Source organism: Fistularia commersonii, chromosome 29 (assembly GCF_037954325.1).
Source record: "Fistularia commersonii isolate RoL2024-O1a breed Wild chromosome 29, RoL_Fcom_v1.0, whole genome shotgun sequence".
Taxonomy (NCBI): domain Eukaryota; kingdom Metazoa; phylum Chordata; class Actinopteri; order Syngnathiformes; family Fistulariidae; genus Fistularia; species Fistularia commersonii.
The window spans coordinates 3289290-3300869 of NC_141312.1; the positions used below are offsets into that span (position 1 = coordinate 3289290).

General features: G+C 45.0%; 1 protein-coding gene across 1 annotated transcript; it reads left to right on the forward strand.

Moving 5' to 3' along the window:
- The first annotated feature begins 725 nt into the window (after nucleotides 1–725).
- On the forward strand, nucleotides 726–6878 carry LOC147216681 (uncharacterized). The gene is made up of 2 exons (XM_086177063.1): nucleotides 726–1033; nucleotides 3095–6878. The coding sequence occupies exon 2, from the start codon at nucleotides 3124–3126 to the stop codon at nucleotides 5128–5130; it is 2007 nt and encodes a 668-aa protein (XP_086033189.1). The 5' UTR covers nucleotides 726–1033; nucleotides 3095–3123; the 3' UTR covers nucleotides 5131–6878.
- The last annotated feature ends 4702 nt before the right edge of the window (nucleotides 6879–11580 follow it).

Sequence of the window (11580 nt, forward strand, 5' to 3'; positions counted from 1 at the left end):
ATAACAGTGACTGCTGGCAGTGTTAAAAGCACAGTATGCCATTTACAGATGGAGAGCAGCTATTGAAAAATTGTGCAATCCCTGGAAATTGCACAGAAATTGAACAGTAAAACATGTCTGCTCTCACCGACTCGTGAGCCACAAAGGATCAGGGCCACCTCAGACAAAAGCCTAACAACCAGGCTGGAGGAGAAAACTGCCCCTGGAGTGTACAACACTTATTTTTTTCTGTCTGAAGCCACAGATGCAAGTCATTGATTCTTCAGGGCGGGGGGACGTCACCAAATGACCCTAATTGATACTCTGGAAGGAGGTCACTCTATATGTTGTTTTTTTTCCCCCCACCCTCCAAGCAAAAGAATCTGAAATAAGTAGCAAGAGGAAGGAAGGTTCAAGGGAGGAGAGAGCAGCAAGGGAGGAGAAAATGGCCGCGCACACCCGCTCTGTCTCTACAATTTTCTCCTTTCATTGAGGGAAAAGTACTATTTCATTCATGCCATTTCCGTTCATTCATCAGCTGGGGCCAGCCTAGACTCACAGTGCCATCTCCACACCAACATTCTTATCAATGGGCGTGACGTCAGCAGTGCCTGCAGCTGGGGGGTGGGGTGGGGTGGGGTGGGGGGGCGTGGGGTGCGTGGGGTGCGTGGAGGGGGGCTGCTGCTGCTGTTGGTGGAAGTGATGGTGAAGGGGGGGGCTGTCACGTGGTCCACAGAGGGTATATACAATAAAGTTGCGCTGGTCGTGGTGCTGAAAACATTCACTAAATTGTTCATTAGAGCTGCTGCTGCACGGACACTGCACTCAACCAGAGAGAGAGAGAGGGAGAAAGAGAGAGGGAGAAAGGGAGAGAGAGGGAGGAAAGAAAAGAGGCGCCACTTTGTGTTCTTGATGTTGGTCAGAGGCTGAAGAGAAAAAGGGGGGGAAACACTGACATTCTCCCAGATCATCCGCTATTCATGAAATAATCTTGGCTTTACCTGACGCTGTGAGTTCCGCCACTTCCCCCCCACCGCCCCGAGTGGGTCTCCAGGTAAGTGGATCCACATCTCACCCCTTCCATTCATAAACTCCCCCACTCACCCCCCCCACCCCCCCCGCAACCCCCGCACGCCTGTGCCCGGCTTCCTGATCAATACCATCAATCTCCGATTGGGAATTTTTTCAAATGTTAAAAATAATGTTTTTTTAATATGTATAGATTTGTGTTTGGTTTAAGCTCGAAGAAAATCAAATCCAACTTTATCAGAGGAAATGATCGGAATTCTGCAGCCGGCCGCTGATTGGCTGTCCAATCGTACGTGTGAACGTTCACGTGTGACTTTTTTTTTCTTTGAAATGCTTTGTTTAAAAAAATAAAAAAATAAAATAAATATACGGATATTCTTTAAATCAATGCGGTTGATTTTTAGTAAATTAAAATATTTCAAGTGTGAGAAAATATATTTAAATTGATAACTGACATCGAAAATAAATACTTGTTAGGTTGAAATCAATTATTTTTAACGCACTGGTCAATTTAATAATAATCCTCCAATCATTAATTCATTTAATCAAGAATTAGATTTCATCAATGGTGCGATCACCAGACGGGAGATTTACTTCACTAAAATGCGCCAACAATTATTCAATTAAATATCTGTATGCGTGTGTGTGTGTGTGTGTGTGTGTGTGTGTGTGTGTGTGTGTGTGTGTGTGTGTGCTTGCGTGCGTGCGTGCGGGTGTACATGTGCGCGTCTGTTGTCAGGGAGCCGCTGCAAAACTTCGGCAGAGGCTCTGTCAAGCCGCAATTTGAAAAGAAATATTCATCATAATAAAAAGTGAGATGAACTAAGAATCACCTGTTTGTAGTTTTTAATAATAATTGAAAAAAAAAAGCAATGTAAGCATTTAAAAAAAAAGACTATTCGAATTCGTGAGTGGGGTGTTCCGTTTCGGAAAATATTTGATTTAGTTATTTATTTATATATTTTATAAATTGGGCTGCGCCTGTCTGCATTCCACCACTGCCAAAGGAGACCAGCGCCACAAAGGGACGCAGCCGCGTCTCTTGTGCAAAGAGGCAGCCATCTAGAGAAAAAAAAATCCATCTATCTATAAATCTATATATATATGTATTTCTAAATAATGGAGTTTATGTCGTGGATGGATCGCACGGTGATCGGACCGCGGCGGCCGGCTTTTACGCATGACTTCCCCCGAGCGTGGCGTCTGGGTGCCGGCGTCGGTCGGCGGCGCGCACCGCGCACCGACGGGGAGCCGGACCCGTTAAGGATCTGCTGCATTTTCCTTTTAATAAAACCTAATCTTGCACTGCTTTAAAAGAAAAAAAAAAGGGGGGGTGGGGGCTGGGGTGGGGGGGGGGGTGGATGGCGGATTCGTGCGCTCCGCTGGACTGGGCTCGGAAGAATAGGTGAGACGATTTGGAAATAACGCATCAGACATTGTGTTCGTTTTTTTTTTCTCTCTCCCCTTTTTTGTTGTTGTTGCCATTTGAAAGTGTGTGTTCGATGGTAGGAAAAAAAAGAAGGGGTGTAAGTATAATTTTCAGCCGATGCACCGAAACAAAAGGTTTAACGCGCGTTGAACGGACGAGCCAATGCCCCCCCTCCCCCCCCCTTCTCCCCCCTTTGGTATTCTGCGCGCAAATAATCCCTGTCGTCTGGACAGACGTGGGCATTTTCTGCAGTGAATATGGAAAAAAAAAAAATCACCATCATCGCAGGTATATTCAAATGATCTCGGAGAAATAAGCCTGTATATTTTTTTTATTTCATCCAAATGCATTGAGAATGAAAAAGAAAGGTTTGAATACGTGCAACTTTCCTCGTTGCAGTGGCTTGCCTTTTGTTTTGCGCGTCTGTGTCATGGAAACCCAAAGGGCTCAATGGCTTTGTGGGTTTAAATTCTCACGCAGGCTGTGTTTTGACACGGTTAATATCACCTTACTGCCCCACGGGCAGGATGAGATGATCGAAAATGTTAAAAAGACACTCCGGAAAAGAAATAATTTAAATGTACGGTGAATCACTGACTCTGCCCCCCCTCCCCTCCTCCTCCACCCCTTCTTTGCCTTCTCCGTTTTCTTCTTCAGGTGCTTAACCTCCCTCCTGCCAGTTCTGCATGGTCATGACCTGTCATCACGCCCCTTCCACAGCCCACCTCCTCCTATTGGCCCTGCTCATTGTCACTCCGCAACTGGCTGGCGCCGCCCCTGCGTGGGGCGAAGGTGGGGAGGGAGGGGTGGAGGGGCGCACCCACACAGACACTGGAGAGGACAGGCTCGCCCCCTTCCTCTCGCCTCCATCCCAAAGTCTCTCCAGCCTCGATAACGCATCTCTAGACCGCGGCCTCGGCCAGGGTCGAGATAACCGCGCAGATACAGACACGGGCGCGGACCCGGCGCGGGTGCTCGCCGTTCTCCTGGAGGCGCTGGACCACCCGAAGGAGGGCAAGATTCAAGCGAGCGGAAGCCGGGACCGGGAAGAGGATCTGAGCTGGGCGCCGCCCTCTGCTGAAGGCTTAGAGGGCAGGGAGATAAGGAGAACAGAGGAGGGGGCTCCGGAGGAGCAACGGCAGGGCTCTGATAAAGCTATCGAACACCTGCTTGCAGGCCATTTGACAGCCGCTCGGGGCGATGACATACAGGAGGGGGAGGAGGATGACGGAAACACAAGGTCAGGGGATCGAGCCGGGTCGCAGAACGCCGACGGGGTCGGGGAGGAGATGGGGAGGGGGGAGGGAGGGGAGACGGCCGAGGGAAATGACTTGGAAAGTTTCCTAGACAAAGCCAGGTCAGGTGTCGCCTCACAGGTGGACGAGCTGTCCCTGCAGCGCAAAATAAGAGGCTACTTCCAAAACATCGATTTGGGTCTCCAAGACAACGAGATCCTGCCCCCTCTGAAGGGCTACAAGGCGTACAACACCCAGCTGGCTCGGGCCGGCAAGAAGCTGCGCTGGCAAGAGAACCAGGCGGGCAACCGGGCGGTGAAAGGCGGCAACTTCATGGATGACTTTGAGGATGAAGGAGAGGAGCTGGAGGAGGAGGTGGAGGAGGAGGAGGAGAGCCTCGCCCACATGGAGGAGGAGGCCCGGGCGCAGGCGGAGAAGCAGGAAGTGCTGAGGCAGCAGGAGGAGGCGGAGCAAGCCAGAGAGGAGGAGCAGAGGCTGGCGGACATCGCGTCCGACATGCTGCTGCAGTACATGGGGCGAAAGCAGCAGTCCTACATGAAGCCCAGGCAGAAGAGCAGCATGGGCGCCGCCAGCAACACGGCCGAGGACAAGCGCTCCGAGGAGATCGTCCCCGACGAAGACGACATGGACCAGCAGATGATTGACAGGCTCATTGAGATCAGCAGCAAGTTGCACCTGCCCGCCGACGACGTGATCGAGATCATCAGCGACGTGGAGGAAAAGAAGAAGAAGCGAAAAGAGTTACAGCAGCAGCCCGGCAACGGCAACCCGGTCCTCCCGCGCTTCAGGCCCCTGGTGCCGCCCCCTCTGGCCGCGCCGCCCATGTACCACTACACGGCCTCGAAGAACCCCAAGAAAGCCCCGTACAGGTACAACAAGTCCATGAAGAAATGGCAGAAGGACAAAGTCAAGTCATACAAGCAGGACTATTGGTACAAGCCTCAGAAGCAGCTCGACTACTGGTACAAACCCCAGAAACAGTTTTTAGCCTTCCCTTCCTACCCGTACTACCAGAAGCCATACCGAGCGTACTACCCAGTTTACTTCCCGTATCCCAAATCACAATATTATGGCAAGCCCCCGCCTTCCAGAGACCAGCTGTTCGGCCCCCAGGAGCTCGACCTGCAGGCCCCGAGGCGCAGGCACAGGGCCGGGGGGAAGAACCGCGGACAGGGCTGGAGGCAGCAGCCGCCCCCGCGCCTGCCTCTCACCCCTTATATCTCTAACTATATCCTCCCTCACCCACGGACCTACCAACCCCTACCTCCCCCGAAACCGATAGCCACACCCCGGAGAGGCAGGCGACCCCCGTACTACTATCCGCAAGTCACACCGAGCGATGACTATGAGGAAGACGGGCTGGTGCCCCAGCTGGACAGTGAGGAGGAGCTGGAAAACTTTATCGAGAGAATCTACATGAAACGCCGAATGTACTGAGGGACTTTTTGGACATTTGTTGGGATCAAATTGAGAAGAGACAGAGGAGCGATATAGATATACAGCTAAAAGACAGGAGACTCCGAGGAGACACGTGTTTAAAAAGTCTTATGGAAATTTTAAGGGTCCAGAAGTGAAAAAGTTGAATTAATTAATTGTTTTATTCACTTTTTATTTATTTATTTCCGTTTTTTCGGTCAGGGAGAGGATGAAGGTTTAGGCTCCCTGTAACCATGTTCAGCCTCTTGCTCAGTTTACATTTTGAAACAGAACATACCATGGGTGTATGTCTGCCTCCATTCAGGTCAATCTCTGATGCTCTTGCATATTTCAGAGTTTTCTAGAACACACACACACACACACACACACACACACACACACACACACACAAGCACAGACACGCACACATACGCACACATGCACACATGCATCAGCACACATTCACAAGCAGATGTGCCCGTTGTAGGAGAACCATGTTTACTACATCGTTTTTGTATCATTTATCGATATCACGTATGTCATGTAACAAAACAAGAGTAGATCACGACTTCTTAGTGATAAAAATATTAAAATTTAAAGGCGGTACTATCAAATGTTAAAAAGGCTTTCTTTTTTTTTCTTTCTTTTTTTTGGTTGTATTTGATGTGAGTAGGTGCCTTTCTTTTTACCCGATTGGATGAACTTTAAACAGATGCAATTTGCAAAGGTGCCAAACATACACAAGCACACACACATGCGCACAGACACACACACAGACACACACACATCCACACACACACACACACACAGACACACACACACGCAACACAAACAAATTTTGGTTCTTTTTCCAATCTCAATTTTCTGAATTTTGCCTTACAAGCGCCATGGTTCTACAAGGGAAAATCTCATATCATCACAAACTGATCCTGATGTGAAAAACACAGAAAAAAAAAAACCTATGGACTCCAAAAGCACAAACCTAAACACTAAACACTTCCAACCTGGTGGACCAAGGGTTTTCAATCATTTTGGGCTCCTGAAGTTATTGTTTCAGCATATTTTTGGCAGATCCACCACAGTCGGCATTACCACTAACTTCTGGTCCTCCTTGGCTTTGCAGGGAGTTCATTCTTTTTTCAATTTTCATCACCATCATCTCAAACCCCAAAGTGTCCAATTTGTGTTTTCAACATGTTTCTTTTACAATTCCTCCTGTACTATACACACCTCTATTTGTATTTGTTTGAAAAAAATACTTGAAGTCAAATGATCTGTTTTGCAGCCTTTTTTTTAAAAAAAAAAAAAGAAAAAGAAACGATATCCACCAAGAGGCTACAAACGTTATGTTCATTTTCAGAAGAAATTCCATTGAAAAGTTTCAGGCCGGGGAGTCAGGGATTGTGCTTAAAAAAAAAAAAAACGTCAAATGCACGTCTTTTTACTTGCATCTTAAAAAATGAACAAAAAAATGAACAAAAAAAAAGAGGAAAAATAAAAAAAACAGTGTGGAGAATACAAAATGGCTGTCTTCTCTGAATAAACTGTGAAAATGAGAAAAAAAATAAATCTCAAAAAGGAAGAGGGCCACTGAGTCCACAGTGAAGCCGTCTGTCTTGTAAAAGGAGAGTGTTGTTGTTGATGTCACCTTTAGCATTGTAAGATGTACAGTGTGAAATAAATATGCCTGTGCAATGTGTAAATAACAGCATGATGATTACTAGTTTTGCTATATTCAAAAAAAAAAATAAAAGCAATTATTTTATTAAAGTTCAGTTTTTTAATGGCTTTTTGGAGAGTGCTGTATTGTATAGCAGCAAGTATGGTAAGAACATGATGTACAGGTACTCGCTCCGCAGACAGTCGTAATGACCGACAGGGGGAGGGAGTCAGCCGGGCTGCAGCAACACACCGTGCGCTGCAGACGCGCTGATGTGAACGCAGACCAATAAAAACCCGTAGAAGAAGATCTTTCTGTTCAAACACAGTGAAGAGCGGTAAAGACAGAAGCAGGGAAAGGGGCCGGGGGAACGGAACCATTCAGAAAGAGGGAGGGAAACGCTAACTGCAGTGATTGATGAGTCACATGATTGGTGCATGAGTCATCCATCTGTACACTATACCGCAGGACCACACACACACACACACACTCACACACACACACACACATACACGCACACACCCACCACAGCAGATGACACTGCGTTAACTTCAACTTAACAGTTCTTTATCTCTCATCGGGTTCTTCGTCCTTTTTATCCCGCGTGTTTTTTGTCCCCCCCCCCCCCCATACAGAGGCAGGTTGTGGAGACAGTTATGTGTTACCACAACCGACGAATGTACACACACACGCCATACTCGCCCACACACACACACACACCCACACAAACCCACACACACAGGTTCCCGTCGCCTCAGAGCTAATTATTTTGCTTCTGGCATTCAAGATTAGGATTAAGCCACTTCTATTTCAGTCCAGATTCAGCCAACTGGCCGTTGGAAAGGCGACACTTTATCATTATTATTACTCTTTTCTTGGCTTTCAGAGATTTTGTCTCTGTACTGTCTCACGTCTGGGTCACTCCAAAGTACAGCCCTTCCCCTGTAATTATTTCAAGTGTTTCTGGCCGCCGCTCGTTTGGCTTCCAAACAAATATTACCGCTGTTTCGGATGCAAACGCTGGCATTGAGCAGCAGGTTGCCGGGTTCATCTTATCTCATCCAGATATTGGGATTGTATTTGTGCTACAAATTACAATTTGTTTTAATGCAGCAGTCTTTGCTTGTTTTAAAAAGTTTCAATCGTCAGGATAAAAAAAAAAAAAAAAAAAAATCCAACCAACACGTCTCCCTTCTCCTTTGAGAATTTTGACTTTGCAAAGGTCCACATAATTCATGAAAGCGGGGGTTTCAAAGTTGACCGTTGTTTTTTTTTCATATTCCAAAACCGACTTTAGGTACTCCTTGTAGAAGTTTGCAAAACTGTTATCACCGAGTCTGTAGGGGAATAGTTTTTTTTTTTCATCTTTGGCAAAAGAAACATTCCCCTGAATTGGCACCACTTCAAATTTAGAAAATTACTCCGTGATGAAAACATAGGGGCAGTTTGACGGCAGCTTTGGAGAAAGTACGGGAATCTAAGAGGGATGGGAGAGGACATGGAGCTGAGGCCGACCAAATGGAAACCAAGAAGCCGCCATTGAAGTGAATGACTGACAGACAGGTACAGATAAGACCTGACACAAAATTGAATCTATTTAAATAACTTTATAAATTGATCTCACCGGGAAGACTGGAACTACTAGTGGAAGAACCGTCTCATTGTGTCTGGAAGTGAAAAGCAGAACTCCCACTATCAACGTGTGGAAAGAAACGATGTGGCGAGGCTGGTGAGACTGCCGACGCTAGAAGGATGAATGCGAGGGAATGATTTTCCGGATGACTCGTGCATTCACTAAAATGCTGTTTTATGTTTGATAAATTCTTTACATATAAGTGTCAGTAGAAAGCTTCCTTTTACCATCTGCTGTAAATGCATGTGCTGTTCTCATGTATATTTCAGAGTGTGTGCGTGTGTGTGGTAGTGCGTACAGAAAACACTGTTGCACAAAGACACACACTCTTTGGTGAGATAAATGTAAAGCTTCAAGTTAAATTCCATCCGCACACCTTTTCAACAATCAGATTACTTATCGTGGACAAGTTGTTGACATATTTACTGCAGCCCAAATTGGTGCATATACCGATCCCAGTCCCAATTTTTTTTTAATCAAAAATTCACCTTGAATGGAAGGAAAATGGATCTGAAATGTTGAAGAATCTGAATTCCCCACGGGCCGTCTCCTGCTTCCTGCATTTAATATTTCATTTCTGAAGTTTTACTGGTCACAGGAAATTTTGTTTTTCTAGTTAAATGGGCTTTCCTCATATTGTCTTTCTTTATTTTTAAAGCCTTTACATAGAATTACTCTCAGTTAATTTATCCTCACATCGGATAAATAATATCCACTGTTGATCTGAACTGAAAGATGTCACAGCGTATTTTGACATAGATTAATTTACAGACATGTTCATAGTCAGACGTCTCTATTTAAGATGTCATCAGACACACTGCAATAACTCGCTTATTCGACAATCCATGAATCAGCTGTTTGTTTTTCCAAAGCTACCGGTCTTTAGTGCTCTGCAGGCTGATGCATCAAGGTGCCTGGATGTTGGGTTGCAGAGAATACCGTTTCTGTCAGGAACACCCCAACATTAGCTGTTTTTATCTGCATGCTCGGTGTCAGTGTCAGCTATTATCTTGCCATGATAGCTTTTGCCCTGCAGATCTAACAAGATATCTGGAAAACATTAGCATTTTCTGATTCTCAAACCTCAGGCATTTTAGGACTCACTGACACAACGCACTCACTACTATAAAAGATTCTTTTTTTATTCATACCAATCATATCTGTAATCTAATTTAGTGCGCTTAATTTTAGAATAATATCATATTTAAATGTATCATATGGATATATCATATTTGATATAATTAATGTATCACAATAAATAATATGTGAATATAATTGAAATGTTTAAAAGGCATTTTAGACTACTTTAAAGCTACTCACCAGAGTATCACAGTCTGTCAACCTATTCAAAAATAAAGTGCCACAAAACAATTCTGGAACTAACAGTCATGAATCAGTTTTCACCTGATTGGATATGCTATACTTATATATATATATATATATGTATATATGTGTGTGTGTGTGTGTGTGTGTGTGTGTGTGTGTGTGTGTGTGTGTGTGTGTAAATATATATATGTTTTTAAATTTGAGTGTCTATATATTTAAGTCATTCAAAAAGTTATACTTCATATTTGTGCAGAGCCATTTTCAAAGAGCTTCTATGCCATTTCAGAAGCTTCACTTTTAGAGGCCGTGATAAGAAACTGTTGTCCACCAAATTATTTATTGTTATGTCAGTAGATAGCAGGTGGAGGCGGCGAGCCTGAGCTGTCCTCGCACTACGCCGTGGGACAATTGGAGGACGTGTGGATTTGCAAGAGCTTCTCGCGAGATAACGATAGAAGGCAGGACGGAAAACAACTTTTGGAGATAAAACGCTCAAACGGGGCTTTTTCAATCATCGGTATCAAATGATCAAATCAAACAAAATGGCATATTTAATGTAAAACTGTGGCTTTTGTCGGGTATTTCTGTGGTGCACGGCGTGTCCTCACAATAAAGACCACAATGGCATGATAAGAAGAGAAATTAACCCTTTTTAGGAACGCAGTGAGCGGGAGCTCAGACATGGAGTTACGGCCAGATGAACCTCCTCAGTGACCCCTTTCACTGAAGGCATCAGAGTATTTTTTCACCTGCAAGGAATTTGGATCTGGTTTACAGTTACACCTCGTACTGACGTGAAGGCAAACCAAGAATAGACAAGAACATTGAGCACAGTGCAGAGTGCAACGTTGGTTTGAGTAATAAAGCGGGGATAAACATGAGTAATGTGGTAAGTGACGTAGCGCAAAGATGAGGTAATTAGATCAATAAAATGCTACATAAAGTGCTCTTTGCAGGTCTTTAAATATATAATCCTTATTAACTCCTCTTCCCTGTGTTCCCACAGGTGACCCCTTTCTTGCTGTGTGCTCATTTGTTTCTGTGTACGTGTGAATTCTTGCATTTCAAAGGTATCGTCTCACTGACATTCCCGATTTATGCGTGGCATTTTCCCCATCTTTTTTTGAAGTCCATTTGCTGAGAGCAGATGTCGCGAAGGGGGTCACGCGTGCATGGATTCCTCACCTCGATTCATGAAATCGGACAGGTTTCTTATCGTGTGGAAAATGTTACACGTTGTAATTTTGCTATGCATGATTCAAATGCATTATTGCCGCTCGGAAGGGAGGACAAGATTAGTCAGTCGGCATCCGTCGTAAACTTTTACGGCTGCAGGTAGAGAAAAGGCGTGTCGCGCTCTTTCAGCAACATCACTTATCCCCCTAAAACCTGCGGTGTTAGAATAATAATGTCACCGGAATGACTCACAACAGAGGAAATGGTTCACATTTTCTCCTAAATGTGCCCTTTTTAAAAAAATGGAGAATAATTATCTATAAGGCCATAAATCATTTTTAATACCATTATTAATTATTGATACAATCTGAGGGCTAATCATTCATGTCCAGTATAGGAATACATTATTTTTACAGCAGCTCAAAGGCCAAATGTTTCCCATGTTAAGTGTTTTGTTCTTGGGTTTGATAAAGGTCCCTTTGACTAATCCCGGGACCAGTTTGTCCTCGCACACCCTTCTCTGCATGAAAAGTTTACAAAAATCGAAAAACAATCAGAGCTCGGGCCGTGAGAGGGAAAAAGAGAGTCGCCAAATGCATTTGGCGGGCAAACGGCTGTATCAGACGACTGCGCTGGTCAGGTGAAGGATGCTGACGCGCGGTAGGAGAAGAAAAGC